This window comes from Varanus komodoensis, unplaced genomic scaffold, assembly GCF_004798865.1.
Source record: "Varanus komodoensis strain SLA01 unplaced genomic scaffold, ASM479886v1 scaffold16, whole genome shotgun sequence".
Taxonomy (NCBI): Eukaryota; Metazoa; Chordata; class Lepidosauria; order Squamata; family Varanidae; genus Varanus; species Varanus komodoensis.
Window position 1 is genome coordinate 17,501,439 of NW_025335468.1, and position 14,205 is coordinate 17,515,643.

At 42.7% G+C, this 14,205-nt stretch overlaps 1 protein-coding gene across 3 annotated transcripts in view; it reads left to right on the plus strand.

Annotated features, from left to right (window-relative positions):
- Positions 1-14,205, plus strand: part of PARVA (parvin alpha) — a 109,052-nt gene that overhangs the window by 57,213 nt on the left and 37,634 nt on the right. For all 3 annotated transcript variants that reach the window (XM_044425597.1, XM_044425595.1, XM_044425596.1), the window contains exons 3-5: positions 9,202-9,291; positions 9,390-9,460; positions 11,521-11,623. In XM_044425597.1, coding sequence (XP_044281532.1) covers positions 9,202-9,291; positions 9,390-9,460; positions 11,521-11,623 — 264 coding nt within the window. The remainder of the gene's footprint in view (positions 1-9,201; positions 9,292-9,389; positions 9,461-11,520; positions 11,624-14,205) is intronic.

A 14,205-nucleotide genomic window follows, 5' to 3' on the forward strand; every position in this document is an offset into this window, starting at 1 on the left:
TTAACAGTTTATATGTGCACAACAGAACCTTAAATGTCGGCAGCATCTTATTGGCAGCTGGAGCAGTTACTACTAGAAAGGTGCAACATGCTGCCAAGATATTGGTAACGTGCCGCCAGGCACAAACTTTCACCACTTGCTGTTCCTGGATTGGACCTAAGATATCCCCATGCAGAACACATGACAAGAATCCAGTGTGGAGGTCACCAATGCCTGAGGCAACTCTTAAGGCCCAGTAATGGCCTTGGCTGGTGGATGAGTTGGTACAAAGTACTTTTAACCACCGAGCCTACGGGAGCCTCTGGTGACAAGATGGTGCTAGGAGCAGCTCCAAGCCGATTCTCTATCTGAATCAACAGAGAAATAGAGCTAGGTGTCACCTGCATACTGAGGGTACCTCACTCCAGATTCCCAGATAATTGCTTCCAATAACTTCATGTACATGTCGAACAGCACCACAGAGCACAAACGCCAGCAGGTGGAATACGTTTCCCTGACAGGAGACTGATCCTGTGGGTAGGAGTGAGACCACTGAAACACAGTATCCCAGTGCCCATTCCATGAGGTGAGGCCAGGAGGATTCCTTGGCCAATGGTATCAAAAAACCACAGAGAGAACAAGTAAGAGCAGGAAGGTATTTTTCCCACTCCTGCCTTGCTAAAGATCGGCTGAGGTGTCCAAGGCCCATTCAGTCCCTAAAACCAGGCCTGGCTCCAAATCTAGATGAGCAGTTCCATCCAAGAATGCTCGAAGTAGCCCAGCATAACTCTTTCAACTGCCTTTCTATATATGTGGCATTTGCAGCTGGGAAATAGCTATCATAAATCTTTGGGTCCAGAGAGGGTAGTTGAACTACTGCCTCCTTGAGATGTGATTCCTCCCCCCCCCCCCAACCCCACAGTGCCTCTGAAAATGAACCTGTGTCATGATGTGGTGCTGTTCTAAGGAAGACGTGGGGTGCACTTGCTGACAAGCAGGGCTGCACTGTTTCCACCGCACATGGGTTTTTACTTCCATTTACTAGTCAGACAGTTGCGTGGCAATGTGGTTCCTCTGCTTCCTGACCTGTCCTTCCTTTCTCACCATGCATCCCAGCAGCCAGCAGCTCACTCAGCAAAAGCTCCTTCTGCACTGGAGCGTTCCCTATAGACCTCAGCTGCCTCTTCCCGATTGGTCTGCTGAAGTTTTGAAGCAGATTCTCTCTCTTCCCCTCTCAGGTGTGCCTGTATTCCTATCATGCTTCCAAGCCACCCCAAGGTTTTTTAGAAATTAAAATAAGATAATTACTTTGCTGCAATTTTTGCCCTCCTTGTCCTTCTGCGCATTCATCTGCTTCTCCCTTTTTCAGAGAATATACAGGGTTACAGGCACATTGCTCAGCCAGTAGGAATCAGTGGGGGTGATGATGTGTGTTGCCAGCGTGCTGTGGGTAGTAGATATTGGAGCAATATTCTGTTGCTGCTCTTTCCATAAGAGTCTATGGTATTCCTTCACCACCATGATGAAATGGAGCTCCCTGGTCCAGATGTCTTGAGAAGCTGCAGTAAACCTTGAAAACTTTGAACATGTTTTCGGGAAACCAAATTTACTACATTAGAATACTGTATCTGGGTTCCAATGATATGGCAATGATATGCTAGAAATTTAGCATTGATTCTTGTGTGATGGGAACCTAGCCATGGGCAATGGCCTTTTGTTTGCCACTTGCTTTCAGGTCCACCATTGCTTGCAGTGTCCTAGCAAATGAGCTTGAGAAAGACACTCTCCCTCTCCCCCTCGCAAAGGATCAATGCCACCAGGCCTGGGAATGTTCAGTAGTTCTGCTTATTCTCATTCTCCGTCACCTAAATGCTCCATGTCTCTCTCCTTTTGTACTGTAAGAATGGGATCAAGAAAGTGGTGGTGGTGGCCATTTTCAGTTCAGTCCCAAGTGAAGCACTACACATTGAAAGCATAGGTTGGAGATCAGTAATTGAAAGTTCATCAAGTAAACATTAGGTGCTGCTTAATGATCTTGTTGCATCAAAGTAAATGAATTTGGGGACTCCTTGGTTCCTATTTTAAATAGAGTCTGTTTCATTATTTGTCAGCCACAACAGAATACTTAGCCAGAGCTTTCTGCAGCTTCAAGGGCAAAAATAAATGGCTAGGAAAGAGAATGGGGCAGATATACTATAAATATGGATAAAATGGAGATTGTTCTGAACTATTTGTAAATTTGTCAGCTTTACATCTCAAAATTCCTTTCAACTTCTGGCACTAGTTGATCTAGTTATTAGAGCCTTACTCAGCCTAGTACATCCCAACTGTTTTTTTACTACAACTCCCTTCCCCCTCGCCATTGATCATACTTGGCTGGGGCTTATGGAAGTAGTAGTTTAAAACAGAAGTCACAGACCAGACTATAAATGCCCTCTAATAGCTTTTCTCTAATTAAAGAAGTATTTGGTGACAGTAGGAACATACTTCCTCAGATCATCTTTATGTTGAAGTATTCCTTTAGGTTCAGGATCACCATTTCCAACCTCTACAATTTCCACTTCATTCTGCAGCCTTTATTTTCACTTCTCTAGCAGGGTGATGCTACAGCTGCTAGACCAGTGTCTAGATGGCAACAGAAGCTTCTGAAGATGAAGCATTATGGTCAGAAGATCACCCTGCCTTGGTTGCTGGGTGTCCATGTTCATAGCACTCTTCCCTGCTCATGGCTGGTGCAAAGGAACTTCACCAACTGTATCTCCAAGGTCACAACAGCAGCCTCAGAAACAGAGTTTAGGGGGCATTCTGAACGGCAGGGAAGGGAAGAAACTGGTGCCACCAAGATACAAATGGATCTCCGTGTTTCTATTCGAGACAAAACTGAATGGAATTCATTCCTGTCTGTCAAGTCTCCTTTTGTGTTCAGGCTGGTCTCAGAAAGTGAGCCGAGGTGGAATGAAGTCTGCGAATGCTCATAGAATGAAAGCTGTGCAGATGGCAACCTTCTTCCACATCAGGTGCAGCAGCAGAAACACCTGTTGCAGGTTGTTTGAAAGAGGAATGCTGTTTATGCAGCACATGGGGCTTGAGTCCGGGTGAGTGCCCTCCAAATGCTGGGCTCTCTTGCCAGGAACTTGGGACTGCTGCAAAGCAGATTGGAGTCTGGTGAGCCGAGCCCTGGGACTCGAATGTATTCCAAGTCCCAATTTGGATTTCCAGCCTCAGCCTACTTCCCTTCCTCTCCAAGGTGCCCCATTTAGGCCCGTGGTTTTCAGCCACCGGTCCGTGGACTGGCACCGGTCAGCCGGTCCATGGGGGGCTGCATCCCACTTGCCGTGGACCAGTGTGAGCGCTGGCTGCATTCCACCACCTCTTCCTCAGTTGGCATCGCATCTGCAGTGAGTGCGTCAGTGCTGCTGGGGGAGGGCCGAGGAGGGGAGAGACGGCCCAGTGGGAGCTGGCTGGGAGCCATGCCATGCTGATTTGGTATTCTGTTCTTCTGTTGGCCTTTTTGGTTGCTCAGTTTCTGGTTGTTTTGGAGAATTTTCCCTTCCGTTCTTACGTCCTTACATCCTTCCTTCCTTTTTGGTATTGTGTTTGGAAAGTAATACACAGCATACTGTCTTATCTGTATGGAGCTTTTGGTTTCTGCCTCAGTGGTCCCTGCAGTGGTTTTCCTGTTTTTGCCCAGCCGTGGAAAGGTTGAAAACCACCAACTCCAACTGTCAAAATTGGCCAACTAAGTGTTTTGCAGGCCAGGAAGAGCATGGAGCAAACGTCACTCTACACTCCTTCCACCCAGCATAGGATGCCCATAACCTTCCAACTTCACAGGATTCTGGACATCTGGATTAGATTGCATCCTAAATACATTTTGTCTACATGTCCTCCTTTAGTGAGAATAGAAATAAAATGTAGCTATGGTGGAAACAAAGTCCTAATGAAGCATTAATGGGAACTGGATGAGTTAAGTCTGTGCAACCATACCATAAAATAATTTTACAGTGAACATCATTTGGTTATTGTCCTCCTGATCAACTCTGTAATTCTGATTCCTCTAGATGGACAGCTGGAAAAAGATAATGGATCAACCAAATGTTCCAGGAAACAACTTTGGGCAGTTGAGAAAAGTTGAAGGCACTGAGTCTTTAATTTGTATTATATGCAAAACAATTAGATTGTGTTGTTTTGTCTTCCTTCCTTTTTGTTATGTTTTATGTGAGCGAGAAATGAGGCAGCTGTAGAAAATGGGCCCTTTCTGGAGATAGTGTACTAATGCATCACCATCAAATTGATGCATGTTGTTTGCATATTCACTTTTACAAGTGATTGGCTGGGAGTCAGCAGTTAATGGATTAGGGACAGAGTTCTGCTACAGATGGTTCCCTGAAAAACATTTTCAGTTGTAAACATATCTGTGTTCATTTTGGGTCACCCCAGCCTAGCTGATTATGTTTTTTTGAGAATGAAAGGATACTTACTGCTTAACAAAGTCAGGTTTAGACTCTGAAGTCACTGTTTCAAAATGATCACCTCATAAAAAGCCCATCTGCATAGCTGCAAATACATGGTTATGGGTTGTGTGGAGTCAATATTTAATTTCTGATCACACATTTAAAATTTAAACATTAGCGTTATCATTTTATTCGTTCTTTCCAAAATATTTTATATACGTATGATAGTGTTGTTGCATTTTCAAAATCATGCATTGAGATGATATCTAGGTATCTAGTTAAGATAGTGTAACTCCCATTTAAATGAAGCATAACATGTGGGCATGTGCTTTGTGCTACTACTGAATGTGTGGCATCTTCTTTTTCATACTTCTTTTGATCTGCTTTTCATTTTTATATGGTCAGTTGGATTTCTTAAAGGGTAGTGCAGAGACGGTTGCCCCAGAATTTTCCCTTGATCCACCTCAAAAGAAATAGAATCTTGAGAAATGAGCAGCATGTTTAAATCACCCTTCCCCAATCTGGATCCTTTCAGATGTGTTGGACTACAATGCCCATAGGTCATGCAATTCCCAATGGTCATGCTAGCTTTGGGTGAAGGGAGTATTTGGAATACATCGTTAGCGTTTCTTTCTTTCTTTCTTTTTTTTACCAGTTGCATTAAACATAGGCTAAATGTAAGGGCCCTTCCATAAAAGGACAGCCGCATAGTTCCTCTATATATTTCCTTTGTTTTCTTGCTATTTAGTTAAGATCGTTGTCTACTTACCTTCGTTAAATATTGGGGCTTGTGGTTGATAGCTCTCAGTGTGTTGTTTCTGTAAAACATGTAAATTCCATGTTCTGGATCATTAGGGAAGGAAGCAAATCTGGAACAGTCAGTGTCATAATGCCTGCATACAGATGTGTGTACTGTACAGTACAGTACAGTTGGACAATTATGAACAGTTCTGATCACTTTAACTCAAAAAAATTGTAGAGCCAGATAAGGTGCAGAAAAGGACAACCAAAATGGTCAAAGGACTGAAGGAACTCCCCTTAGAAGAAAGCTTAGACCAGATAGGAATTTTTAACTTGATGCCCAAAAAAAAAAAAAAAAAAAGTATGAGGGGACATGATACATAATCATAAATGAATAAGGAGAAGTTTTTCTCCCTCACAACACTGGAACCTGGAGTCATCTAATGGAGCTAAATGGTGGGAAATTCAGGACAGACAAAGGAAGTGCATCTTTAAACAGCACATCGTTAAACTATGGCATTTACTACCTCCAAATTGGACTTTAAGGAAATTAGAGAAATTCATGGAGGATCGCATTATCAATAGCATCTAGGGCAGCCTTAAAATAATTATAAACAACTAAATAATGTCTGTGTACTGCCTCCTTGTTACTAGAGAATACATGGAGGAGTATTCATGCATTATTTTGTATGTTGTTGCTGTAAACCACCCAGGAAGCCATACGGCTAATGGGGCGGGTTAGGAATTACATACGTACATACATGCGCCCTGCTCAGGGACTTGGTCAGCTGGAGAAGAGTATGCTGGACTAGATTGAACTTTGGTGTGGTCCCACAGGGATGTGTCTTATGTTCTTGTTTTCTGCCCTGAACAAAGACCCAGTGAGTGAGCACTGCCAATGGAGAGCAATCATAATGAGGATACAGTGTTACCAAGAAGAGATTCTGCCATGCTTGCAATTAACTTTCTGTTTCTTATGATGCCAAGACAGGCACTTCAGTAATCCATTTGCATCTGTAGCAATTGTGGTTTTCCAGCTTCTCCTCTTGGCCACTTTTTGGAAACTAGAAATCTGTGATTCAGCCACAGCTGCACCTGCTGCTCACAGGATAAACACTCCAACTCTCCCTTGCATAAAAGGAAAGGAACAAATGGAGCTCTGAGTTCAAGTGGTATATCTAAATACCCCTTCCCAAAGCAGCATCACTATAGTATGATGGTGTACATTATGGAAATGTGAAGAGTGGTGTGGTGCTGGCACAATTACTGTATTTTAAATGTTATATAATTCAAAGTATCATTAGTGCTTGTAGAAGATTTAGACCAGTGCCTGACTGAATCATGCATGTAATATCGAATTGTTTTATCCATTTTCTGTAGTCCATCTAACTGATCTGACTAATCTTTAGTGCCTTGCAGAGAGTATTTTAAATGAAGTTGTAGATTAACAACAGAGATTGCACTATGCTAATTCTAAAAGAAGTCAGTAAATGCCCTCTTTAAGTAGGTCCTTTAAAGCAATTAAGAGAGTGTCTTTTGAACCAAAAGGTTTTCTATCCTTGTCTTAATCCTGGATTATCCCATATTTCTAATGTTTAATATAAAAGACTGTATGAGTTAAAATCAGGTATATTGTCCCATTGTTTTCTTGCATTAATAGTGATAAGCTGCACATTTGACTTATGCAAATGACATGAAGTTAATGCCAATGTAGCCAACAACTATTGTCAATATCAGTATTTGACTGTCTCATTCCTTTAAGTAGTATTCATTTATTTATTTAAAACTTTTTTTAGACCATCCCTTATCAAAGTCTCAGGTTTAACAGTAGTAGAAATGCTCAACAACAGAATTTTAGAAAACCTGTATTGTGGTTTTATTATCCTCTTGTGTTCATACTTCTGCTGGCTATCCCTCGGGGAGGCCCACTTCACATTCATAACGGTAGTGTAAACTGAAATCCAGGGAGGTACATTGGCACAAGACTGCCACAAGTAGTTAGCAAACACATTGTAGCCAATGCATAAACAATGCAAATTGTATTTACATATGTAGGAAATATGTCCTGTTTCCTCTGCTGAACAAGTGCCTTTGCCTGTTCAGGGAAGATCAGCTACTGCTGGAACAAAGCAGGAATTGGTACGTAAAAAGCAGGAGTTGTGCTGTTGTTCAGAAGGTGTGGAGTCCTTGGTGGCAACAACCCTTTCTCATCTCAGATAATACAGAATTAAGTGTCAGTACACCTTCAAGGTGGAAAGCTTGGCTCTTTCTGGTTTAGAGAAAGAGAAGTCAGCATCAAAACACATGAAGATGTTGAATAAAAAGTAGCACGAAGCACAAGACAGCATAAATTTAAGAAATTAAGGTCATTTAAACATTGCAGGCAGCAAGATTTGTGCCTTCAGATAAACTTATCATAGTGCTTATGAGGACAAGTCTCTATGCATTATTCAAGGGGGAAATGTGGCTCTTTTGGACATACTATAGCCTTCTGATCATGTATTCCTAGATCTTCTCATTAAGAGAGAAGCTAAAAATAGCTGCTGCACCATATATATGTTGCTGTTGTTTATGCATTCCAAATACTTAAGATCAGTTTCATCACATTAGAGACAATTGGCCTGTTTTTCCCCTGGTGCAAAGGCAGAATACTTTTAAATGTGCTGTTTACAGGCTCTGAGGATGCAGAGGAGAAAAAGGCAACTTCACATCTGGTATTTGCATAGCTGAAGCCTATGTATGCAGACACCCTTGTGAACTAGTAGGTTCCACAGACAAACATGTTCCATCTGGGGTGTATAGGCAGCTCCATTCCCTCTTTTCAGGAACAGAAACTCTTCACACGATGAACATCTGCTTGTGAGCTTATGATCAGTGTAAATGGGAGGCTGTCAGATCTGGACTAATGGCAAATAGGCTTGATTAGCTTGTTAGAGTAACCATCCAGTGTTGTTTCCAAGAAGCAGTGTTGCTTCCAAATCTCATTCCTAGGAGCAACCAGTTTGTTCTTGTTAGCACATCTGTTTCAGAGCTACTGTCACTGATTATGCACAATTAGAACTTCTTTATGGGTGCTGAACTTGCTAGACCAAAAGGGCTTGAATTGGAACAGGTATGGTGTCACTCACACACGTATTTTTCAAGTGATTGGCAGCAGGGACAGATGGAGTTCTCTGGAGGAGAAAGCTAAAGCCCCCTCCCCACTCCACCCCACCTAGATGACCCTGCAGCAGCCAAAGAAGGAGCCCCCCCCCCACTACCCCTTAGCAGTATCTGCACATGCATGTATATGTTTACATGCATGTGTGCCCCCCTGGTGCCACCCCACATGGCTCTTGGGGCCAGAAAAGTTGTACACCCCTGGCCCATACCCGCTGGTAGAAGCTCTCCTACTTGGAGATTCCAGGGATTTATCCTGGTACTTTTTGTACTCAAGGAATGGGTTCTACATCACAACCTTAATATGATTTCCATGCATCTGGTGGCTGCCGCTGTTGTGTTACATTTGGGATACAAGGGATAAATTCACAATATATACTATAGGGCAGTTTCAGCTTATACGTAGACATGTACAACCTCAGTGCAAATAGCCGCTGTTCATAAAATGATTATGGTCTGAATGTAGTGCATTGGCTTCTGAGCACACTTTTAGCGTCCTCTTGAAGCTTGCATGTATGTACCTATAACACAGGATAACACTTCATGCATCTGGTGAAGTATTCCTGCCTTACCCAACATGGAGCTGCCCAGATATGTTGGACTACAACTTCCATTACCTTCTGTAATGGCCAGTGGCGACTGATGATGGGAGTTCTAGTCTAAGGATGCCTCCCTGGGAAAGCTGCCTTATGCCTTAATCAGTCTGTTAGCCTCGTTGGTTTTGCTTCAACAGACTAACACAGCAGTCCTCCAGAAAGGCAGAAAATAGACTTTTAGTTCATGTCCTTATTGCTATTGAAAGGCATTAAGATGATAACATGTAAAAAAAAGACAATTTTCGCTAAACTATTTTCTTTGCCCCCCTTAGTGTCTGAACTACAAGAAGAAGGAATAAATGCCATTAACTTACCACTCAGTCCAATTCCTTTTGAACTGGATCCTGAAGATACTATGCTAGGTAATTTGAAATAAGATTTTGCCTTAACCAAATGTAAGTTAAAGGCATAAGCAGACTTTGTGTGTAATGAGTATCTATATATATTTTTTCTCCTAAAGAGGAAAATGAAGTCCGAACAATGATTGATCCCAATTCAAGAAGTGACCCAAAACTACAAGAACTGATGAAGGTAATTGCATGAGTACTTTCAAACTCTTCTATAAAAACAAAGACAGTTATTCATGGCACTAAATTTATGTTTCTATTTGAAAAATATATTCCCCGCCTTCTGAAATAATTGGTCCGTGGAACATAGTCTTATATCACTGCCAATGTCCAAATAGCACTTGGGAGTTACTGTCAGACCTACCGTCCTTGTTGGTGTCGTCATCGTCATCATCATCATTATTGTTGTCAGCTCACAAGTGTGCAGGAGTTCACTTAAGGCTGTCCAATAGGCAAAGTCTTGACTGGTCATTTGTCTGTTTTAGCTGATGACAAGTGGATTGGGCAGCAGAATGACAAGATGAGGATGCATATAGGCACACAGTTTTCACATTGTTCCTATGTATTGATTGCTCATGGAAAAGGAGAAAAAGCAGGGCACTTTATCTTCCTAGCATTTCTCTGAATTTCCACCTATTCCAGAAGGGGAGATCCAAATTTCACTCTCCTTTCTGGAAGCCTTAATGCTGTAATTATTGGACTTCTCTGGAAGTCCACTGTCAGTAAATAAAGAGCAATATTGCTAAGTGGGTGATACTGTGCCCACCATCACTGTTTTGGGTGCACATAGTGAGTTTTGACATAGAAGGAAGAAAAAATCAGGTGAAATTGCAACTCTGCTGAAATCAGAAAGGAATTGTTCTTTGTACTACTGTGCAGTTAATATTGTGTTGGCAGTATGATTAAGAATAAGAGCAAGATTACTTTGGATAAGCACCTGTTACTAAGATATTTAGGATGCTTCTGAGGACTGCTTTGCACAAAATAGAAAACTATTTTGGATGTCATATGAAGCTTCTAGGTGTGTGCTTACAGTATATTTGATGTCAGCGTAAATGTCTACTTCCAAAATTACAGTACTAGATCTTGACTTTTGAGTTGGATCTAATGGTGCCTTCTGTCATGGAAGGGAAACCACTGGCAAAATGGAGCTCTTCCCCCATGGACTCCCAAACCCACTCTGGAGACCCTCTGGAGCAGACTTGGAAAGCTTGCAAAGGGTTCTGGAGGGGAAGAGAAGACAAGGATGTCCTGTTGCATGAGCAGAAGAGTTGTCCTCATGGAATAACCTCTTCTGCTCAATGGAAGAACCCTGGCTTTGCAAATAGAGCTAAAAGAAAGGATCCAAGCCATAGTATTCTCGGAGGCTACATGTGGTGAACATCCTTAAGAACACCTCTGCTTCATATCATACAAATAACTCTTGAGTGTACCTCTCTCTTAATTTTAAGTCTTAATTAAGTGGATTTAACTGTGTTCTGTATTGCAGCTAATGCATTGTAGGGTTTAAGAAAAATCTAGGTAGGTAATTTGTGTGTTTATCACTATTTAGCTATAAACCTGTCTTTAACAATGGGTATTGATCTGTCTGGCTCTCATGTGCACATGCACGCACACACACACACAGAAACACAGGGAGGAAAGGAAAAATGCCCAGGTGCTAGAAAAGAAATGTATACATTATGCATTATTTTAATATCCCTTATAATAGTTGAGAGCTGCTGCTGATGAAGGGTTTCCTTCTGAAATACACTGGCAGAGGAATGAATTTCTAGCCTTTTTTTGTTCTCCTTTATTCCTATTATGGTGGCAGCCTAGTTTTGTGTTTGTTGCCTTACACACACATGTGTGCACACACATGGAGCCTTCTCCCCACCAAGCACAGGAGGCATTAGAAGTACAGCTCTTGCCAGATCGGTGCCATCAAAGTGCTGTTCTTTCCTTGCAAAGGCAGGGAGTGGTTTTACACTCCTGTTCTCCTACTCTAGTTTAATATGGGAGATAGGACAAATTAATCTGCCACTTTACACAATATGTTGTTAAACCATCATTCATGCAATTAGTACCTTCAACATATACTGTATGCTTCTAATTTCTTTTGTTTTTTTCCTTCTTAATCCATCTCACCTTTGGTGCAGTATTTTGACTTTTAGGTTTGTTTCTAAAAGCATTCTTGTTCCAATAGCATGCATCTATTTGTGACTGTACCTGCACAGTATTACTAAATTGCTTCCTCTTGTTCAGGTGTTAATTGACTGGATTAACGATGTGTTAGTTGGAGAAAGAATAATTGTAAAAGACCTGGCTGAAGACCTGTACGATGGACAAGTACTGCAGAAACTCTTTGGTAAGAAGAGTTTGTCATTGCTTATCATTGTGGGGATTACTCGTTTGAAGTTAGGGATGATATAAGCAAGGATTTCCATTTGTCTGTACTTTATACTAGAACCATATACATAGACATATAGTATATTGGAAATAGAACTTTCCGATATGCTATACAAGTATAGGATTGCCATCTTTAGGTGTCTGTTCTGAAGTAGTCCTCTCGTATATTGCACTTTCAGGATAGACTCAATCGGAAGTTGGTCCTTAAATTGTCCTTTTTAACTTTTTTGTCTTTTTCATCAAGGGGCAAATCTCAGCAGTAGTGTGATCAATTTTAACTTCAGAATATGCTAGGTTGTTGTAGGTATTGGGCCCAACGTCTCTGCACTTGTGCCCAATAAGACATGAAAGGTGATTCTGAATTAGATGGGGAAGGAAAAGGTGCTGACAAGGCATTGAGGATATGGGAGGACAAGACTCATAGAAGGAACAGAGACAGAGAGTGTCTCTCCAAACTCATGAGAACTCAGGCTCCTACCATGGAGTACCATGGAGTACAAGACCCACAAGTTAGGCATTAGATGAAAGGAGAAAAGCAATGCAAATAAATTTGTGGTCAGGAAAGTGATTCCATGGGAACACCCATCTTGAGGAAGGGACTTAGAAGTCCACTCAGTTTGGTAAGAATTTGGTAAGACAACGACTGGGTCCATACAATGTGCTCAACCACTGCTGGAGTGTCATCAGATCCCTCCATGCTTCCAGGAGCGGGCAGGTTTCTAAAAAGCTATGGCATGTTCTTGGGTTTGGGTGGCTTTTTGTGTGGTTGGAGCCTAAACAGCACACAAGGCCATGGTCAAACTGAAAAGCAAAACATGTCGCTTGGCAAAATAGATAGCCAGGCTGCTGTGGCTGTTGGTTGTCATTTGTTTTTCCCTGTGCAGCTGGGAATGCCTGCAGAATGGGATGGTTCAAGAGGAATCCCTCTGTCCCGGCATTGCCAGGCCCACATGGGACAGCTACTGGGGTCTGACGTGTGCCATTGGAACGGCATTCGGGGGTCAGGAAGGTGGCACATGGTGGGGGACAGCTGCAGAGCTTGGCAGCTTTTCAAGCAAGCCGAGGAGCTCCTTCCTGCCTACTGCAGCACCAACAGGCCACGTCCTCCTTCTCAGGCCCTGACTTGGGGAAGCAGAAGACAGTGGCCAAACCCAGTTGCCAGCCCGGCTCCTCAGCGCCCCCACAGTGCCCCTTGTGATACTGGGGGAGGATGGAGACAGAAAGGGGAGCAGGAATCCTCAGGGGCCCGTCTGGGTGTGGCTATTCCACGCAGCTGGGCCCACAGGCAGCCTGAAGCCTGGGGAGTTGTATAACCACGCTGGGGTTAACATATTGTCCAAACCTCTGGAGTGTCACTTTCATGGCAGCTGCCTTAATTGAAGTTCAAACCTAGGGAATCAACAGAAGCTTCTGAGGTGCTGCATTATACAAAGCCTGTCTGGATCCTTGGTCTCTTCTGGCTGCATGTGGGTACTCTGTAGCCCGAGGCCATGCTTGCCTGCTTGCTTGTCATTCCTATAATAGAGTGTCTTGCAGGAATTGTGACCTTTCTGCATTTTGTTGTATTACAACCTGGAACAGAAATGGATTTGACTGGCATTGTTACCACTTGATGTACACAAGATGCTCAACGCTGTGAAGTTGCAACTTACTTTTATTGTGGAACAAAGGTGAAACAAAAACACTGGCATGTGTTGGCTGCTCAAGTATTCACTCCCCTAGTCAGTACTTGATAGAAGCACTATTGGCAGCCGTTACAACTGCCAGCCTTCATGGACAAGTTGTTATATCACCCTTAAGCATCTGGAGTCCTGTTCTCCAGTTTTGGCTAAACTGCTCCAGCTTTGTCAGGTTGGATGGGAACTGTTGGTGAACAGCCATGTTCGTGCCTTACCTGAGATTCTCCATCGGATTGAGGTCTGTGCATTGACTGGGCCGTTCTGAGAGATTCAGCTTCTCTTCGTTAAAACACGCTGTTGTTGATTTGGCTGTGTGTTACAGATCACTGTCCTGCTGAAGGTGAAACTCCACCCCAGTCCCAGGTCCCTTGCAAGCAGAAGCCATTTTTCCTCTACATGTGTCCTGTATTTGGGTCCATACTGTTTGCCCTCAATCTGACCAGTTTCTCAAGACCTGCTGAGGAAAACCTACCCTAGAACTGGTGGTGCCACCACCATGTTTCATTGTGGGGATGGTGTCCTCTCTTGGCATTGCAGTATACATAGTGCTTTGAAGGAAAGCCAAAACGGGTCTCATCAGAGCAAAGAACTTGTTTCCACCTGTTTGCTCTGTCTCCCTCATGCCTTTTTGCAAATTCTAAACAGTCTTTGATATGTGTTTGTTTCAGTTATGGCTTTCTTCCTGCCACTCTTTTTAGAAAGGCTTCCTTTGTGGAGTGTCTGAGTGATATTTGTCCTGTGGATGGTTTCTTCCACCTCAGCTGCAGATCTCTTCAGATCTACTTCAGATTACTATTGGCCTATTGATTGCTTCTTGGATTAACATCCTCCTTACCCAGCAATCAAGATTTGGTGGATGGCC